Source organism: Phycomyces blakesleeanus (assembly GCF_001638985.1).
Source record: "Phycomyces blakesleeanus NRRL 1555(-) unplaced genomic scaffold PHYBLscaffold_6, whole genome shotgun sequence".
NCBI classification, from domain to species: Eukaryota; Fungi; Mucoromycota; class Mucoromycetes; order Mucorales; family Phycomycetaceae; genus Phycomyces; species Phycomyces blakesleeanus.
Genome location: NW_017265139.1, coordinates 1,984,945 through 2,005,557, shown reverse-complemented (window position 1 = coordinate 2,005,557; position 20,613 = coordinate 1,984,945). Strand labels below are relative to the sequence as shown.

At 35.4% G+C, this 20,613-nt stretch overlaps 6 protein-coding genes across 6 annotated transcripts; 3 read left to right on the top strand and 3 right to left on the bottom strand.

Annotated features, from left to right (window-relative positions):
- Positions 1-404: 404 nt before the first annotated feature.
- PHYBLDRAFT_59897 (hypothetical protein) lies at positions 405-1,490 on the bottom strand (the record flags this gene model as incomplete). The annotated part of the gene is made up of 3 exons (XM_018440576.1): positions 405-608; positions 820-1,030; positions 1,411-1,490. The coding sequence occupies 3 exons, from the start codon at positions 1,488-1,490 to the stop codon at positions 405-407; spliced, it is 495 nt and encodes a 164-aa protein (XP_018294399.1).
- A 3,053-nt stretch (positions 1,491-4,543) lies between these two features.
- On the bottom strand, positions 4,544-7,347 carry PHYBLDRAFT_180641 (hypothetical protein). Its single transcript, XM_018438344.1, has 9 exons — positions 7,012-7,347; positions 6,830-6,958; positions 6,639-6,704; positions 6,465-6,544; positions 6,230-6,359; positions 6,045-6,148; positions 5,760-5,941; positions 5,107-5,635; positions 4,544-5,034 (listed from the first exon to the last, which is right to left on the bottom strand). The coding sequence occupies exons 1-8, from the start codon at positions 7,172-7,174 to the stop codon at positions 5,230-5,232; spliced, it is 1,260 nt and encodes a 419-aa protein (XP_018294398.1). The 5' UTR covers positions 7,175-7,347; the 3' UTR covers positions 4,544-5,034; positions 5,107-5,229.
- Positions 7,348-12,182: 4,835 nt separating this feature from the next.
- PHYBLDRAFT_132383 (hypothetical protein) lies at positions 12,183-13,749 on the bottom strand (the record flags this gene model as incomplete). The annotated part of the gene is made up of 9 exons (XM_018429491.1): positions 12,183-12,332; positions 12,441-12,521; positions 12,618-12,671; positions 12,756-12,811; positions 12,968-13,100; positions 13,220-13,324; positions 13,407-13,482; positions 13,576-13,663; positions 13,719-13,749. The coding sequence occupies 9 exons, from the start codon at positions 13,744-13,746 to the stop codon at positions 12,183-12,185; spliced, it is 771 nt and encodes a 256-aa protein (XP_018294397.1).
- A 413-nt stretch (positions 13,750-14,162) lies between these two features.
- PHYBLDRAFT_186251 (hypothetical protein) lies at positions 14,163-15,327 on the top strand (the record flags this gene model as incomplete). The annotated part of the gene is made up of 4 exons (XM_018439209.1): positions 14,163-14,422; positions 14,490-14,669; positions 14,856-14,976; positions 15,101-15,327. The coding sequence occupies exons 1-4, from the start codon at positions 14,306-14,308 to the stop codon at positions 15,325-15,327; spliced, it is 645 nt and encodes a 214-aa protein (XP_018294396.1). The 5' UTR covers positions 14,163-14,305.
- Positions 15,328-15,676: 349 nt separating this feature from the next.
- Positions 15,677-18,349, top strand: PHYBLDRAFT_186250 (hypothetical protein; the record flags this gene model as incomplete). Its single annotated transcript, XM_018439208.1, has 7 exons — positions 15,677-15,835; positions 15,915-16,429; positions 16,511-16,809; positions 16,878-17,617; positions 17,710-17,868; positions 17,929-18,069; positions 18,153-18,349. The coding sequence occupies 7 exons, from the start codon at positions 15,677-15,679 to the stop codon at positions 18,315-18,317; spliced, it is 2,178 nt and encodes a 725-aa protein (XP_018294395.1). The 3' UTR covers positions 18,318-18,349.
- A 251-nt stretch (positions 18,350-18,600) lies between these two features.
- On the top strand, positions 18,601-20,488 carry PHYBLDRAFT_123612 (hypothetical protein; the record flags this gene model as incomplete). Its single annotated transcript, XM_018428939.1, has 4 exons — positions 18,601-18,682; positions 18,766-19,091; positions 19,253-19,452; positions 19,569-20,488. Coding segments are annotated over exons 1-4 (1,506 nt in total), but the record flags the coding sequence as incomplete, so codon positions are not given.
- Between the last annotated feature and the right edge of the window lie 125 nt (positions 20,489-20,613).

The following is a 20,613-nucleotide window of genomic DNA, read 5'->3' as shown; positions in this document are numbered from 1 at the left end:
ATTGTGGGGTATTGAATACACAAGACACACAACTATAAACGTGATTTAATTTAATTGAGCTATAATTTTTTTCCCTTCTTTTAATTACGTGTAGAGACATCTTCTAGTGTCACCTACCCATTATTTGGCGTACACTAGAGTATTTACACAATTAAACTGTCTAGATATAGCCTTTTTTTTCTTGGTCTTTGGTGATCCTATAGCTAGTACTAAGGTTTCTTCATCTTTAACGGAGAGTATCTAACCAGTGCGTCCCTTGAACTCTAAATCACCGCCTTTCTTATTCCCTTGTTGGTTTGTATATATATATATATATATCTACTGATATTATGTTCATTTATTTATAGAAATACAGATTATTTGTATGGTTGAATTAATTGATATATAGAAAAGAATGTTATTTTCTATAATATTTGTACAAATTTGTAAGCTTGTAAATCCCAATCAACATACAGAGCTGTGTAGTATATTATATGGATATCATATTGAGATATCAATCGCATAATCCTAGGGTATTTGAGAACTTTATGATTCATGCTGGACTTCCACAAAAATCTAGGAAGCTGTCCTTTATCATGAAAGCTCATGTTGGAACACATTTGCAGAACCTTTAGAGAGTATATAGAAAATAAGAACAATAAACTATTTAGCTTATTCTCATTTACGTATATTCTTTATTATATATTTCTGTACATTGACGTGAATAATCTACAATGAGAATTTATACTAAAAGGCACAAGCCATTTTATTTTTATTTTTCAAAGATTATTAACAGTAAAGCATAGTAGATAAGAACTATAAAAATATCAAAATATATACACCGAGTGAACCTGGAGATCTGTTTTTTTTTTCGATAATGGTATGTCTTTGATCATTGGCTCGATTGTGCTTCTGATCTAGCAAGATATCGAGAGAACGAGAGAAGGCTACAGAGACAAAGAACACAAAATAAAGGTACTGGGGAGATACAAAAGAGGGGTGATTAAAGGGACAAAAGAAAACCCTATCTACACCAGAATCATGCAGAATTCTAAATTCAATAAAGAACAAGGAGTAAGTATATCAAGGATTTCTTTAGAGCCATTAGATTTTAACTATATCAGTAGACATATCTCGTTGTTTTACATACTAAAGCTCTTATATATTTCTCTCTTCTTGGATTCTCTAGTATCGTTTAAGTCGTATCTCTTTTGTTAAGTGATTTTCAAATCTCAGAAATGTATTATTTTATCAATAGCTCATGTATAGTTGTACTAGCTATCATAACAAGTGCATTCAAAGAAGAAGAAAAAGTCTTGGACTATATACTCACATTAGTTATATATCTATTCCTACAGGTACTCTCTTGCGTCTTTAGATCTTCGCAGCTGAAAATAATACCAATACTAGATTGATGGTATTCGGTGTTACTTAAACATACATGTGTCACTCTTATATACCATAGTAACTGGCACCTCTCCATATATATATATAAAAAGGTGCAAAGTCATTGGGATCTAGTGTTACAATATTTTCAATATAGTTGTTTCTAAAGGTGCTATTATGGTGCGGTATGTTCAATCCAGTACTTTTCTTTAATTTTTTTTTGTAAGCTGACGACTGTACATATAAATTGTATTTCTCCTCAATCCCATAGCAATAAGAGGATATAAATTGTGGAGCTCTGGTAGAAATAAAGGATTTCTAAAGCCAAACGTAGCAGGATACACACTCTTACCTTTAATTATATTCAATATTTGTGAGTAACTTTTTGATACTATTGAGCATCATGTAGCTTTAATTTTAACTCAAAAAAATTGCAATTATTCTGATTACTATTTACTCTGTACTATTATTTAACACTGCTTAATTAGCATAAAGATAGTTTTATAAAGAAGTCTGAGGGAATAATTATATAAAAACTCAAAAGAATTGTATTTCAAAGTTGCATTGGAGAATTGAACGGCATTAATAGACCCTATCCAAATCTCATGGCTCAAGGTTTATAATCTCCATATTATATCATAGAGCAACTGTCGTCCTAAAATTTGTATAATCCTCCATAAAAAGAGTAGAAAATAAGTACATCTCCACTATTCATACACCAGCACTCTCACACACACATATATATATATATATATTAGGCTTGTGTATTTAGCTTGGCGTTTGTCGAGATCCAGTTTTCCTTATTTTGGTTATCTCAAAAGTCCAACCGAGTATAATATATTGTCAATAAAGATTTGCTTGAGATACTAGATCGATTCAACTATATGGCAAGTCTGTACTATACCTTGTTGGGATATTTGCAGACTCTCACTAATGTGTTTGTGTGTTTGGACTAAGTTTATTTTTATTTTTATTTTTAACGATCATTAAAGATGATGCATGTATTTTTTCCCTTCATTGCAGTTTCACAAGGACCTTGGCAATATTTGGATCCACTCCACAAAACTTGTCAGTATGACTGAAACAATGTTCTTTGGTTTTGTCAATTGTGATAAATAATATATGTTTTATCTTTTTGGAGAGAATCGTATAGCGTTCTTCTAATAACAGAAATATATATATATATATATTCTCTTATGCTTACTGCTCACTATTTACCATCTGGTATTATTATTATTATTATTATTATTATTTGAATAGCAAGGATACCAAAATGTGGCTCAGAAGCACTCTCTTTGCTGCAATTAACACTCGCATATACAATTCTCTAAAACATAGCAACTAATTGTTTTTTTTTTTAAAAAAAGGGAATGTATATATGAAATTAAATTAAGGTTAACTTATAAATTCTCGGATTGTAGACGACAATATATCTTTTGGAGTCTAGGTATAGTCTCGGCTAGATCTGCTTCCTTGTAAAGATGCACGGTAAAGAAGGGCTTTAGATTTTAGTCTTGTTGTTTATTAGCAGTATGTTTCTATAGAGATAGAAATTGTATTTGATTTTGATATCTTTATTCATTCATTTACTTGTAGAAAAAAATAATAATAATTTGTTTTACACATATATTTAAAAACTGGTATTTTACAATAAGAGAAATGATATATTAAATACATATCTCCGCCCATTTTGAGGCTAGTCCTAAAATCAATCTTCTGTGCACATCACATTACTATCCCGATTTTAAACCTTATGGTTACATAAAATAATACCATTTTAATATGATGCCCAAAATGTATCTAAGCAACCTTCAATAAAAATAATAACAAAAAACAGCCATCATTTCTTGTTGATGCTGCTGCTGCTGCTATATATATATATTAATTAGTGTTGATATTGGGCCAGTAAAATATAAGAAATATATATATATATATAGGTATTGCTTTAGATATTTTGCATGAATATTTGTACAATTCTTTTGAAAGGTTCATATACTTTCCATCATACGTATTCTTATAACGTTCTGTGGTTATCTAGCATTTTGTTATTATTTTTATTTTTAAAAGAGTATATTAAAAAAAAAATTAATATAATCGTTACACATATTATCGGCCTAACCCAGCAAATCGTTTTCACTAGATTTGTATCAAGATTCTTCCACAAGATTTACAGTCGTCTTCTTTTCATTTGTCATATGTAGTACGAATTCTTACAACTAAAATTATAATTATAATTGTTAATATATATATGTAATGTGCAGACTGAAGCGCAAGGATATTAAAACTAATCGTGAACAGTTGTAATGTAAAACAATATGATTTTTAATTACAAGGCTTATATTTTCTTAGTATTTCCCTATTGTTCCTGTAATATTTCCGCTGCTTTGATTGGAGTTTTTTTTTTGGTGTATAGATTGCAAGAGCGTACTAGATTTCAAATATGGCAATGACAAACGCAAGGAATAAAAAGTATTATTCGGAGTATTGTATTGTATTGTATTGTATTGTATTAAATATCTAATTACTATTTTATTATTCTTATTTTTTTTTTGGTTATTATTGAAAGTCGAGATTATTGTTTTCAGTCAACGCGATATACATAGCTTGATAGCGCACAAATGATGTTTAGGCTGAATATCAGCGTGTATTTTTCATATGTCTTTATATATATATATATAGGTATATATATATTATCGTTGTTAAAAATAATGGACTGATAATTTGATATGAAATACAATGCAGAACAGAACAGAATATCATTTAATTATCAAATGCATTTCATAATTTGTATAATAAACCTTTTGGGTCCTCAAAGTCTTCTGTATTTGAACTTGGAGAGATCTATGGATCAAGAAAGGATAGCCTCCCCACCTCATTTCCTGATAAAGATCTGTTCACCGCCATATATAATGACAATATGCCCAATATATATTATGTACATAAAAATAAAAAGTCAATTTTGCCCCGTTTTCTCGGTTTTGGTTATATGATTTTATTTTATTTTTTAAAAAAAAGGCGGTATTTCAATGAGATTGCTTGTAAGAAAGAGTAAGATTATTTAATTTTCTTGAATATTTTTTATTTATTTATTTATTTAAATAAATTTAAAAAACATACTACAAATCATAAAAACCAACGCATCTGGTGTCATTTTGGTTTTGGTTTTGGTTTTGGTTTTGGTATGGTATTTATGTATTTATATTAGCAATTTTTTTTTACTCAACTGTACAGGTTATAATAGATAGATAGATAGAAAGAGAAAGAGAAAATAATTTGAAAATGAGTATGATTTTTTTTTGCTTTGTTTAATAAGTGTATAGTATGTGTAGTAAAGGATGTAAATGTGTGAATGCGTAGTATAGTGGGTAGTGTAGTGTACTAGGAGTGAGTATTTTCTTTATGTGTGTTTGTTTGTTAATAGATTATATACCTATATATAAATAAATATGAAAAAGGAGAATGCCGATAAAAGGATCAGAAAAATAGGTATGAGGTGTTTGTGATGGTATAAATCGTAAGATTCGAGTTGTATGATATGTAATGGTTTGGTTGGCCCTCTTCTCTCTCTCTCTCTCTTTCTTTCTTGATAGCCTTGATATGTCTAGTGACATTTGTGGGAATCAAAAGCCGTTGTTTCAAAATTCGGTTGTTTTTTCCTTCTTTTATAAACTATACATAAAAAAGAGCAAAGAATAATTAGTTAGAAAGTCATTTAGCATTGGGTTAAAATTATTTACTTACAGAAAAAGTATATATATATATATAAATAATATAATATAATATAATATAATATAATAAATAGGTAGATAAAATATAATATAATATAATATAAAATGCGTATATGAACATTTTTTGTTTTTGTTTTTACTTTGCATCCATGAGGTCTACTTGAGAAGAGAACAAGGCCTCGTCTATGTGATTACAGGCTTCGGTATCTTGCTTTGGATCTGCCCAGTGTGGAGATTTGTAATTGTCTTTTGAGTCTGAGTAACTGAGATCTTCTAGAGGAATACCGGCTCGAGATGTCAGGATTGTTGTGTTGACATTATTGGCTGCCCCGACTCCTTTTGCGTGTTTTTGAGTAGCTTGCTGGTACTGTAGTTGCTGCTGCTTCAGATCGTCAAATGCGTTATGGCTCAAGGTTCCTTGGAAACTTTTGTCGTGCATAACGCTGGGTAAACCTGAATTCTGAGTCTCGAAAAGGTTGTTTGACTTGTCACCACCACTAGAGCTCTTCAGCCCAATATCGGTGTTTTCATTGATGGTAGGACTAAGACAATTGGATTGAATTAGACGAGAAATAGAGAGAAATCAAGAGAACTCTCCATATATATATATATAAAATCTATTATTATTATTATTATTATTATTATTATTATTTTTATGAGCCATACTTGAAGAGGATAGATATTTCCAAGGAAAGCGTGGAAATCCCGGCCAGGTAAGACCAAATAACGGCCAGAAAAACACTTCCGACAGGGTTGACCGTGATTGAGTTACGGAGGGCTCCATATAGTAGCAAGAATATGGCAAATAACATTAAGCATATGGACAATATGCTCATAACAGATTTAATCTTTTTTTTTTAAAAAAAAAATAAGTATATGTATATTGCGCGCGCGTGCGTCTGTGTGGGTGCGTGCTTGTGTGTGTAAAAATAATAATGATTTTCAATTTACCTTAAATATTCCAGTCTTTACTGTTGTGAACCGAGGACCGGAAGTTTGGAACTTGGCTATGTGTCTGTTAAGGATTCCGACCAGACGGACGCCGGCGAAAAGGACTGCCGTGGCCAATAGAGCACAATGAAAAAACCAGAGTACATACAATATCCGTACAAATATCTCTGACAAGTACAGGTTACTTTTTGCCAGTGATCCGGCAACCAGGGAGCAAATATTATTAAGGATAAATGGCGCTAGAAAAAAGGAGAGTCCTATAACATCTACGGTGCGCGGTGAAGGTAACCATCCGGTAGCAATTGCTCTATGACTCTAATAAAATAAAATAAAATAATATATATATATATATATAAGCGGTGATTTATGGTATGTTTTTTTTTTTAAAAAAAAAATAAATAAATACAATAATAATCTTACATCAGCCAAGGTCTGTGCGATTCCTACTAGGTAAAGTGAGAAGCCTCCATAGCCAAATTGCCATGGGATTTCGAACATAACTATAAAAATTTAGGGTCGTTTATAAATATATATAAATATAAATATATTTCTATTTCTATTTCTATTTAGCTTTTTTGTATGCTTGGACCTTACAAGAACGAACGATCATGTTTCCTGGTGCAATGTCCGCTACGATGATCACGCTAGAAATCAAGCGGACTTGAGGATGAAAATAGATAAATAAATAGATAGGCAAGGTTATTATTAAACTCGAAACACACTACACAGCAAATCAATCGAGCAATCAAAGCAAAGAAATAAAAAAAGAAAAAAAAATTACTCACGTATATTAAAAAACGTGAGTAAAAACATCATGCTGTCTATTGGTTTCGGTCGAAGGCATCCCTTGGCTATGTTTCCGTCAAATAACCGATGTCCTTTGAGAACGAGGCGATCATAGAGAATTCCAATTGCTATTTGATATTTAATATTTGATATGATGAATATATTTTCTTTTTCTTTTTACCTAGTATAGACACAAGTCCGGATAGAGCAATGTTAATTACATGGACGACGTATAATGCATGGGATTCTACACAGTCCTGAACTGTCAACCGCCAATCACAATGGCATACACCGTCTATACAGTGACGCTCCAACGTCCAGTCGGTCACAGAAGAATCATTCATCAGATATTTCTTCTTATTCTTTCTCCAGCTGTCTCTGTCTCAATCTCTATGTGTATGTGTGTATGTGTGTATGTGTGTGTATGTATGTCGATGATAGTGGTAATGTGTAAGGTCGATAGTTCTTGTGAATCGACAGGTATTACGTTTATGCGTGTGGAGTAAGTCTGGTGTTGATTCAAAGCACACAAGAAAATGAACAAATAAAAAAAATTAGGTAGGGAGAGGAAAGAAAGGAGAGGGTTTAGAAGAAGAAGAAGAAGAAGAAATAAAAAAAAAAATTTAAAAAAAGAAAAAAAAAGCTTTATAATCCAAAGAGTGGGCAGCGCACTTTTAACAATTTTTTTGTGTCTTTCTTATTTTGGGTGTTACTTTTATACAATCCTTTAGTCCGGGTTCATAGACTTGTTAAGGGGTAAGAAAGTGAAGAAAAAATAATAATCGATATTCACACCTTACTATCTTGTACAGCATAATACTGTGCTATTCTTTAGTCTGGTACTGGTACTGGTACTGGTACTGGTACTGGTAATTCAAATGCATTGTATTCTATATTAGTAATGACCTCTTGGTAATATAGCTAATGGTGGCTAATGGTGGCTAATGTCGATTGATAAAGTAGAGGTAGTCCCATTGGAATATTGTGCTATTAAATAATAGTAATAGCAGGAAATAAACAAGTACTGGATTTGCCTAGGAAATGAATGATTACATCAAACATGTCATGACAAATGCGGTGATCCGAAAAGGTACCACAAAAACTCGGTATAGTAGAATATTGTATTCAAAAGGTGCACGTTTCAGTACGACTTCATTTCGTATATCCTATCATCAATGCCCTTGCTTAATATTCGTTTAATACCCGATGTCTGCACATGTACTTGATTTACTTTGTTCACACAGATAAATGTACAATTATATAAAATATGTATGTAGTCTGTGTACGTATATTTGTCATTCAGAATACAATACCAAGCCAAATTATACCATTTCAGGAAGCTGTTTTCTACATATGTTCACAGGAAAACACCAGGTTGTCATCCAGACTCCTCTCTTTTCCCCTTTCCCTTCTCCTTCCCCATGGCTTCTTCGGAACTCGCTCCCTTGTCGCACCAAGAAGCGTATAAGAAAGCCGACTCAGTAGACTGAAACTAATATTATCTATCTATATATATAAAACAGAATTGTCTATTTAAAAGCGTCATCTAAATGGTACAAAAAAGAAAAAAATTATTATGATTTCTACAACCAGCTTATTTAGATGATCTCTACAGGTTATCTGCAAGGGTCGTTTAGAAAATAAGCACACACACACAAAGTTTTCTTTTTTCTTTTTTGGAGGCGTTTTAGTTTGAACCATTTTTGAGAACTCTGCAAGAACGGGTAGAATTTTGTAAAAATTTAGTTTTTTTTTTAAAAAAAAGAAAGTATATCAATATCAATATATACAGCTTCTTTTTCTTTTCATTCCTTACAAGCGCTTGTAATAAATATGATTTCCTTGTACCACTCTCACGTCACTTGTTACCCTTCTTCTTTTTATAATAGAAAAAAAAAAGATGAAAATTAATTTGCCTTAAATAAGCCTTAAAGAAGTTGTTCTATTCTTTAACTAAATTGTTGTTGTTGTTGGTGAATTTCAATTCTTTAATAAATTATCTTGGGTTCAAATCAAACATTGTACTATATCAAAATTACATCTTTAATGGTTCCAATACATAATACAAATCCTTTAAGCTTTTTGTACTACACCCACATAGCAACCTGAAGTATGCGTATAGTCTAATTATTACTATTATATATATATATATATTTAAACACACACACAGAGAGATGGTTCGAGACTCTAGAAACTATTGAATACACCAATTGAATCTACTACATATTCTTTCTCTTCCGTTCTGTATCTTTCCCTATTGTTTTTTTTCCTAGTCCGTTCATATTTTGGGCATCAGATATTGATTTCTTGTGTTTGTGTAAACCACAGAATCTTTAAATATTATTACTATTAAAAAAAATGTAACCAGCAAGTGGTTATAATAGTAATACCAATAAACTAGTCTTTTATAAGAATCATAAAGGCTATCATTATATTTTCATAAATAAAAACATATAATCTAATGTATTACATAATCTTGCGTCTCATATAGATTCTACCCATGGCATTTTATTAAATAAATAAATAAAAGAGAGATCTTTTTTAAACTTTATCTTTAAAGATTGTGATATAGTACAATACCTTTATATTGTATGCCTTTATGATAAACCTAAAGAGCTTCATTTAAAGGTTTTTCTAAACTGTCTAGATCTACTGGTGTACAAAACAGTCAAGAACTGAGTTAATCTGTATCCCAACTTTCTTGTATTCTATTTTTTTTTTAAAAGAATTAATTAAAAATTCATAGAGGCCTGCAAATCATTACTACTACTATATAGGTTTATATTTACTTGAACTTAATGCTGTTTAAAGAAACATTTCTTACCTACAAAAATGCACAGTCAATCACAGATAAATATCGATCAAAATTATTAATTAATAATTAAAAAGAAAGAAACAAAGAGATTTTTATTATATTATATTTTTTGAAACACTACATTATATTACACATCCCGCCGTTGTATCATTAACAGCAGAAGCAACAACAACAGAAGCAGCAGTAGCATCGCACAGAGTATTTGAAAGAAACTATTAAAGTTTCATTAGCAGAGTAAGACAGTAACATTGGGTTTATATTATATCTAACGTACATTATCTTTTAGAGTTACAAAATATTACAGCAGCAGCACCAGTAGTGCAGTGTATAGTATTAATCTCTTTTTTTTCTCTCTGTATAACCCTTGTATATTTTATTGTACCAATTCAAAAAAAAAAGAGAGTCGAAACTGAAATTAAATTTTAAATGCATCAAAAGATTACCTATAACACTCAAGATATTAAGACACAAATGGCAGAGATAAAGATATTATGCATGTAATTATGTAGGTATATATATAAAACTCATGCGATAATTTATAATCTCAAAGAAGTTGTATTATGATTCAAAATCACCCACAATTTATATTTATACTTTATATATTCCCCTAATTATTCTCAATTACACCTCTTGAGTTAGAGTCCCTTTGGTTTTCCACGTGCACAAGGAATATATTACATTTCAATAGTTTCCCCATCAAAATCCATTCTAGTCTCAATTTCCTTTTCAATCAAAATACTAAACATCTCATGTACTCAAGAACTCAAGTCTTTATTCTTACACAACCTTCACAGCTAACCTACCAAGAAAATTGCTTATTAGTAGAATAAAAGGCTCAATATTTGGCCAATTGACAATTATTTAATATCTGTAATACCAATATCATTTCAGACAACCAGAGTCTCACAACCTTTCTTGATCATTTTGTACTATAAGCCTATAGTCTACAGCTCACAACAGAACAGAACATACTAATTAAGTATGTGTATTGTTCAATTTCTTAATCTCCTTTTAATTTTTTATATATAAATAGTATGTACTTTGTCACAAAAGAAAAAAGGAAATTAAAGAGAAACAACGAAAAGAAGGAGATGGGTAGGAAAGAGAAGAAGAAAAAAAAAAGGAAGGATAAGATCAAGCATGATAGTTTCCAGCCAATTCCATGGTCACGCCAAATTGTAAATAGCTGACCTTGTACCGCAGCCGTAAAGGCTCCTACAAAAGAAAAATTATGTGTTAGCTTTGATAACCAAAGACCATCGTATCTTCTTCTTCTTCTTTTTTTTTATTGATTTTATTATTATCACCTTGTTGGGGTTATTGATCACAATATTTTGATAGACAGATCTTTCAGATTTTGGGGGTACAAGCTGTGAAGACTGAGCTTCCATCTTCAGTTGCATTGACTATGAGACCAGAAAATTGGTATATTTAATACACACATTTATAAGCTTATTTATAATTTGTACACAAATAAAACATACCTTTGGAGCAGCCAGCTGGAGAGTCAATTGCTCCATAGGTGCGGTCGAGCTATTGGAGAAATATGCCTTTAAGCGGTAAATGGTGTCCAACTGAGCAACATCCAAAGTGATATGCAAGCCATTCTTATTTACCAAGTCAACTTTTTTTTTTTAAAAAAAAAGAAGTAATAATAATAGTAACAATAATCAAGTTAGTACCCCTGTTGTCTCACAAGATATTCAACTCTATCTCTCTCTCTTGCTTTCTTTCTTTCTGTCTTATTTTCTTTACTTGGTTCATGTTGGGTGGGATTGGAAGCTTGATTATTTTGGGTAGCAGCAGCAGGTTGAGTTGGCTGGTTGTAAGTCGACACGGGTGTGCCAAAGCTGCCCGAAGAAAGAGAAGATGAAGGTACGGGTACACTAAGCTTAGGAATGGTAGCAGCGGAGGCGACTGGTGGTTGAGGGGAAGAGGGCGTCTGGCCAAACAAATCAAAGGGATCATTAGTTGTTGGAGGAGAGTAGACTGGGGAAACAGTCGACTGGCCAAAAAGGTCGCTTAGTTCATCAAGTGCATTCTTGGATCCTGCAGGGGATGTCGATGAATGCAAGGGCTGCGTGGGCTCATCATCACCAAGGTCAATCAAACTAATGGCCTGAGGAGGTTCTTCAGATTCGTTGGTCTTCGTGGGTGGCTTTCCACTGATTTCATACTGAGTATCGAACATGCCCTTTTGAATATCAGAAAACTTGGCTACCACATTGTTGATCATGTCATTCAATGTAAGAAGATTTTCTATTATTATAATAATAATGATAATAATAATAATGTTAATAAGGATATATCTCTCTTTAATCTTCTCCTTTCTTCTATTATTTTAAAAAATTTTGCTCAAATTCATACCAATCTTGTCACTGTCTTCTTCTTCGGTGATCATCTTTTGAATCTTGGGCTGAGCATTTGAACAGGCATTTCTGAGTTCCTATCAAATCCATGCAAATTCTTTTAGTTCATTTTTATTTCTTTCTTTATGCTCTAATTCCATCTGCAACTCTTCATCGTCGTCTTTCTAGTCATTTGCTTACAACGACTGTTTGATCCCTATCCAATTTATCTTCTGGTCGAGCATTTTCCAGCATCTCATAAAGCAGAATTGCCTGACCTTGGATTCTGTGGAGCTCCTCTTCAAACTTCAACTTGTAGTTTGGCTTCTGTCTCTGGTCCTGTAAACGAGTGAATATGCATAATTAAACATCTCCCCAATTATTTATATTTATTTATTTATTTATTTATTAAGTCTAATCTATACTCTTTCTTGGCTTAATTCTTACATAACCAGACATGATCTTCATCAAATGATTGGCTTCAACCAAGTCCTGGGGTCTTCCACGGCGAATAAGTTCCTGCAATTTCTGAGAGTTGTAACCCCGAGTAAGTTAAGCTGTATGACGCATAGCAAGGACAGACAGACAGACAGATATATATATAGATAGATAAATATACAATACCGCAGATTGGGCCACTCGATCTTCTTCTTCCAGCTCCTGGGCTGACTTGAGAGACTAGACAAACATGTGTAAATTAATTTAATTATAGACCCATGAAACTAGATTTCTACACTCTGATAATAGCCATTTCTGTCTTACTTGAGAAGGTGCAAGGGCAGCAATAGAAGACTCTCTTAATTCAGGGAATCTATAGCCTAATTAAACACAATACAGATAAAAAATGTAAATGAAAATAAAAATGCAAATGCAAGTAATAAAAAAAAAGGATTAAGGGTCCAAAGGAAATCTATGTATATGAAACTAAAGGCGCACAGACCCTTGAATTTATCATAAATTAAAATATCCAATACCTTTGTACCGTAAGAGCCTGTACATATCCTTAATGTGGACTAAATCATCCTTATGGCGTGACATGTCTGTAAGAGCAACTTTCCATTCCTTGATGAGATACAGAATACGCTGTACGACAGGACTTGGGAATGGCTATTGGAAATCATTATTTTTCCACATTCTCTTTTCTTTTTTGTATATAAGCACACGCATGAGGCTGAGTCTTTCCTCCCCCTCACCCCACTAGCTTCAATTTTTTTTTGGAAACTTACGGCTGGTCGTTCAGGAAAACGACGAACAAGTTCATTAAGAAATTCTTTGGTTGCAATCTGGAGGTGGAAAGGATAACCGCAGTTCTTGACGCAGTTATCGAGCAACTAATAGGCACCGATAGAGATAGAGAGATAGAGATGGATATATTGGCACCAAAGAAATAATAAGTGTGCACAGTATACTCACAGTGAGGGCGAGTATAGCCTGGTTTACATTCTTGCTGTTAACAAGACGAACAATACACATGGCTGCTTCTCTAGGTCTATATATATATACAACAAACACACACACACACACAAATATATATGTATATATATGAGAACATAGTAATGACGCATTAACAAAGACTACTGACGTGTTGCCTTGTTTCTTGTTAATCATCTCGCAAATCTCGAGGTTGATGCTAAGATCGGCTTCATAGCGTGCTGGACTGCATGCACCCTCTAGAAACGGCTGAATGTAAGAATCTTATCGCGTCTAGAAGCAGTAATTATATACCAATGAAGTCCTGTAGTGTAATAGACATTGTTAATGGGTTTAAAGGAGAAGAAAGAGAGGAAAGGCCGGTTGCGTGTGTGCAACGGTTAGGTGGTCCCTCGTGTTTCGGTGTTTCAAATGTATTCTACTATGATGAGGTTTAGAAAAAGAAATAATGAATAAACCGGTAAGTTTGAAAGGGTCCAAATGAAGTCTAAAGTAGAGCTCATTTTCTGACTCATGCTTTCTTGCTTTCTTGCTTTCTGTCTCTCAAATTATCTCTACCTTTACCCAAAAAATTCTCATTAAATATATATATTGTTTGTTTGTTTGTTTGTTCGTTTGACTGGTTAGATATTGACCAAAAGTGTCAAGGTAAATTACAATAGACATCTCACATCAAATAGAACCTTCAAGTCCGGGTTTCAAAAATGAAATGGCCCGCTCGGGAAAAGGGAAACCATTATACTTTATAAGCTTTGTCTTTATTCTTTCTTTCTTTTTATTTTTATTTTATTCTTTTTTTTTTATTATATTTTATTTTCTTATTTTATTTTACTTTATTTTAATTCTTCTTTGGAAATCTCTTTCTTGACTACCTCTTCACCATGCCACAAAAGCATTTGCTTGATTCAGTTCTTGTCAATATTAATTCGAATGACGGAAATGAACTAATAATTCGTGTATCTCCAGTTCATGACAATATTTTATCAATCAAGAATCTGGTACAATTTAGATCAATGGAATGGAATCCCAAAGCTTGCTTGCTTTACTTAATCAGGTGTCAATTAGCTACGAAGAACACTTCCTAATATCACGCACAAAAACATCCGGTTAATTCACAACGGTCGACTATTGGACGATAATTATACTCTAGCAGACTATGGTCTTGGCACCATCTCTACAGTTTATTTTCTATGTTCACTATCTGAATTTTCTGAGAGTTCAACTCAATTTAAAGATTCTGACGAGGTACTTTACTTTTTCTTTTTCTTTTATATCTTATTCTTATATGCTAATAATATTAGTAATAATAATATTAAAGAAAGAAAAAAAGAAAGGAATAAAGAAGCTAGTTGATATAATTTCTTGTTAGGATTTTAATTATTATTTTAGATCACTTTAATATCGTCAAAGTTTAACCTCACGACTTTATAGGAAAGCGAAGGCCAAGAAGAAAGAGGGTTGGACAGACTAAGGAAGTCTGGGTACAATGCCGAAGAAATTAGAAGCATTCGGATGGAGTTTCACAGAACCCACAGGACTGAGTACAATGGTGGTAATACATATAATAGAATATTAAAATTAAAACCCCACTATACCCCACTATACACACACACACACACACACACACACATCCCCCTTTCAAATATGCTGTATTAAACTCCCTTTATATTATACAGAAACCACAGAACATCAAAGACAGTTAGAGGACGCATGGATGGAAAGTACAGGAGAGACATTACCAGGAGGTACAGTGTACCAGATCCTGTGTGGTCTCATCTTGGGCTTCTTCCTTGGATTACTGTGTCTGTTCTGGCTAAGGGAACCTGTATTCACTAGGAAGCATCGAATGGGTAAGGGAATCTTTAAGAGTTTTCCAAAAACCAATAGGCTGTTAATCTTTTGAACCAACTAACCGAAAAAAATATATAGGAATTACTATGGGGGTTATGATCCATGTCTCGCTTGGGATACGTCAACTTTACCTTTAATATGCTATAATCTATATTCACTCTTCTCCCTTTCCCTCTTTATAACTATGCTTCCCTTCTTCATATCTACCAACTTATTCATATACTAAAACATCTTAATTCACATCTTTATCCTCTTTCTTTCATCCTTTCTTTGTTCTTGTTCTTTCACACAATCTATGCAACAAACCTACTCACCGGAGTTGGTGTCCAAAATGAGTGACTGGTCAAAGGTCTAATTTTCCCTTTTCCATCTTTTGCTTATTCCCACACTTCCCTGACCATATGTACCAGTTACTTTCTCGCAATGGTCTGGCATCGGTCTGTCCAGCCCGATTAAACACCATAACATTTCTACGCTCACCAGCCACCTACCGTTTCAACCACACCCATAGCCACACCGACCTTACCAGTCACATACATGCACACCAGCCCTACAAAAAGGTACGCTCCTTCGCTCTTATGGACGTCCCACCACCCTCATTGACCTGCATGTTACCGTCGACTATAAATATGTATATAGACATTTGATACCTTGTTGGTAGCAAACAGAGGAGAGATTGCATGTCGAATTATCAAGACAGCACGCAATATGGGAATCAAGACCGTAGCAGTCTACTCGGACCTGGATGCCAACGCACGCCATGTACAGTTGGCAGACGAAGCATTCCATCTCGGTCCGGCTGCATCGTCAGAATCGTATCTCTCGATTCCTCGGATGCTAGAAGCAATAAAGAATACAGGGGCACAGGCAGTTCACCCAGGGTATGGTTTCTTGAGCGAAAACCCGGGGTTTGTACTGGCCCTAGAACAACAGGGTGTTACATTCGTCGGCCCAACCGCAATGGCAATTGGAGCAATGGGAGACAAAATCCAAAGCAAGCTTCTGGCAAAGGCAAGTGGTGTAAATTGTATCCCTGGTTATGATGGAGAAGTGTTTTCGGTTCAAGAAGCAACATCTGTTGCCCATACCATTGGTTACCCCGTCATGGTTAAAGCGAGTGCAGGGGGAGGCGGCAAAGGAATGAGAATTGCTTGGTAATGTGCATATATTCATATAAAAAGAAGAAGAAAAATAATAATATTGTACTGTACTGACAGGATGAAATCACAAAACAGGAATGATATAGAGCTAGCGGATGGTTTCAAGCTAGCCAAACAGGAAGCACAGTCCTCGTTTGGCGATGCTAGACTGTTGATTGAAAAGTACATTGATCAACCTCGCCATATTGAAGTCCAGGTCCTCGGAGATAATTTTGGGAATGTCATCTATCTTCCCGAGAGAGAGTGCTCAATACAACGTAGGAACCAAAAGGTGATTGAAGAATCGCCAAGTGCATTTGTGGATGAAGTTACACGGCACAAGATGGGAGCACAAGCCGTCGCTTTGGCTAAACATGTCAACTACAATTCTGCTGGTAAGAATATAAGAATCACTTGTACACAAAATAAACACCCGTGTATTTATGTATATGCATATATATAGGTACGGTAGAGTTCTTGTTGGATTCACAAAAGAATTTTTACTTCTTGGAAATGAACACTCGCCTGCAGGTCGAGCACCCTATTACAGAATATGTAACCGGACTTGACCTGGTAGAACAAATGCTGTACTCTGCTGCTGGCCATCCTCTGGCCATCAGTCAAAAGGATGTTCAGATGCAAGGTTGGGCTGTCGAGTCTCGTGTGTATGCAGAGGACCCAATAAACTATCTCCCATCCGTGGGTCGTTTATTGACCTATCAGGAACCAACAATCACACCACATGTGCGATGTGACTCTGGGTTTATAGAAGGATCAGAAGTGCATGTAGAGTATGATCCTCTTTTATGCAAGCTGGCCACACACGCCCCTACTCGTCAAGGTGCGATTGAAACAATGATCGATGCCCTGGATAATTATGTGATCCGTGGCGTCACTCACAACATTCCGCTCCTACGAGGAGTCATGGCTCACCCTCGCTTCCAAGACGGACAATCGATCACCACCCAGTTCTTGGCAGATGAATATCCTGGTGGATATAGCCGCCCACCGATGACAGAGCAGGATCAACATGGTCTCTTTGCCCTCAGTGCTGCTGTTTGGGCCAAAAAGGAATATAGCCGGTGGGGCAAAAAGGGAGGACCGTCTTCATGGGATGTTTGGGTGCAGGTCACTCAAGACCAAACTAATACAACTACTGAAGCAAGACTAGAGATCAAGCGAGGACCCGATAATGCTTTTGAGGTAAATTGATTTTTAGCAAAGTCTATTGATAAAATCAAGACTGTTTTTTTTTGGGGGGAATTTTGAATTTTAAAATCTACACACACAAATAGATTACATCGCCACTTCATGACACTTGGACTCTGTCAACACGCTGGCCGCTCGATGGACTCCTGGCCCACGCTACCGTGCAAGAGACAGGTCACAAAATGGTGTTACAGTATCTTGATCGACTAGACAGTGGATTCCGGATACAGTACCAAGGCAGTAAAGTAACTAAACCCCATTTGTGTTCAACATATATACAATCTGGTTAACTAAGCCCTTCTTAGTATAATGTCAATGTGTTGACAGAACGCCAACGACAGTTGTCAAAACTTATGAAGAAGAAGGAAAGGGAGCCTACTTCTAAGGTTGTTAATAGTCCTATGCCTGGAAAAATCATTAGTCTCGCAGTAAAAGAAGGAGATGAGGTATGAAATCATTTTTTCTTAAAAAAGATTTGACATCGATAGATTATGGGCTGATTTTTCATTGTATTTTTTTTTTGACTTAGGTGATTGAAGGTACAGAGTTGGCTGTAGTGGAAGCCATGAAAATGCAGAATATTCTGCGTACTCCTCGGACGGGTACGATCAAGAAGATACATGTCCACCCAGGAACCTCTGTAAAAACAGGGCAACTCTTGATTGAATTCCAAGATGCCGTAATTGATTGTTGATTTCAATAAATATACACAAAATACGCGCACGTAAACAAGTATGCATGAATACATGTACCCACATATATATAGAAATGTATATCTATTGTATTCAATAGTATCAATTAGCAACTGTCATTGTCATCATCTTGCCAATGATATACTTGTCACACCCAAGTCAAGCTTAGCATCAGTTGCGGCTTGATGCTAATCGAACTCAGCCAGACTCCGATCGTTTATTTTTTTGACCTTCTTCTTTATCCCTTTACTGACCTTTTTTCTTCTTCTTCTCAATTCCCTTTCTCCTTCTTTACCTTTTCTCAACATGAAGTTCGGCCTTACGCTCAGAACTTCGCTCAATCCAGAATGGACAGCCAACTATGTTGGTAAGCTCTAGCCACCTAAACATCTAAATGGATTAGTCGACTTTATATTCACACCCTTTAATTATTATTTCTTCCCTTCACAGCGTACGATGATCTGAAACACTTTCTGAAGAATGAGGCTGCAAATCGAGAGTGGACTGAAGACAATGAATCCAAGTTTATTGAGCGACTTGAACGCGAGCTTGAGAAAGTGTATGCTTTCCAGCGTACCAAGCTAGACGAAATCCAGGGTCGTATTACAGCAGAAACTCAGGAGGTGGAGGCTCTGTGTCAGAACAGCGAGGCCGAGGAACACGAATTCACAGAATCTGAAATTGAGTTGGGACACATCATAGCTGATGTACACGATCTGGCAAAATTCACTCGTCTGAACTATACTGGCTTCCTCAAGATCATAAAGAAACACGATGTAAGTTAGAACTTTTTATTTTTATTTTTTATAGCGGTGCTTGAACGCAAAGGAACAAAGCGCGCGTAACGTCCTTGAATTGTCAGTGCTTGCCAATCATCTTCTGCACGTGTGTATTCCTTTGATGGGCCGCCAGACTCACTTGCCTCTTTTGCACCTAGAAAATGACCGGCTGGTCACTCAAACCAATGTTTGGTGTACGTCTAAACGCTAAACCTTTCTACGCTGAAAACTACGATGCTCTAATTGTCCGTATATCCAGTCTTTACGACCGAGTCCGTACCCGAGGAAAGGAGCGAGGTGGTGATGCTTCTGCTGGTGGAAAGCAAGCTGCCTTTGTTAGAAACACTACAAAATACTGGTAAGTCAGAAAGGGATTATTAATGATAGTAGTAGTAGTAGTAGTAGTAGTAGTAGCAGTAGTGATGTGCCTTACATCGTACTAGATCGGCTCATATGTCATTCTTTGCATTTTAGGGTTCATCCTGACAACATCACAGAACTCAAGCTAATCATTCTCAAACATCTTCCTGTACTTGTGTTCAACCCCAACAAAGAGTTCTCCCAAGAGGATTCCGCAATCACTAGTATCTACTATGATAATGATGAGTTTGATCTATACACCGGACGTCTCGAGAAGACCGAGGGTGCTGAGGCTATTCGTATGCGATGGTACGGCGGAATGAGTAGCAATACGATTTTTGTCGAGCGCAAAACCCATCGCGAAGATTGGACGGGCGAAAAGAGCGTCAAGGCAAGATTCCCGATCAAGGAAAAATACCTCAACGCTTTCCTCAGCGGCAATTACACCACCGACGAGTTGTTTGCCAAAGCCAAAGAGCAGGGTCGTAAATCCGAAAAAGAAATCGAAGAGCTCGAGCAATTGGCCCAAGAGGTCCAATACCGCGTGCTGACAAAAAGACTCCATCCCATGATGCGTACCTTTTACAACCGCACAGCATTCCAACTTCCCGGTGATGCCCGTGTCCGTATTTCGCTCGACACCGAACTCAGCCTGATTCGCGAAGATAATGATGGCCAGGTGCGTTCAGGAGACAATTGGCGTCGTAATGACATTGGTGTCGACTGGCCTTTTAAGCAGCTCCCGGATAAGGACATTTGCCGCTTTCCCTATGCTGTCCTGGAAGTTAAGCTCCAGACTCACGTTGGGCAAGAACCCCCTGCATGGGTTGTTGAACTAGTCAACTCACATCTCGTAGAGTCTGTTCCCAAGTTCTCAAAGTTTATTCATGGTTGTGCCACACTTTTGGAAGACAAGATCTACCAACTGCCCTTCTGGCTTCCTCAAATGGATATCGATATCCGCAAACCTCCCAACCCTTCTTTTGGCCTCTTCCGTCCCGAAGCCATCGAGAGCAGTAGCATCAGTAGCGGCGGACCTCAAAAAGACTCTGATGAAGATGACGATGAGAATCGTGTAGAGATTGATATGAACGCTGAAGATGATGATAATGATAATGAAAGCAGAGCTTTGTTGGACACAGAGAATCAAGAAGAAGAA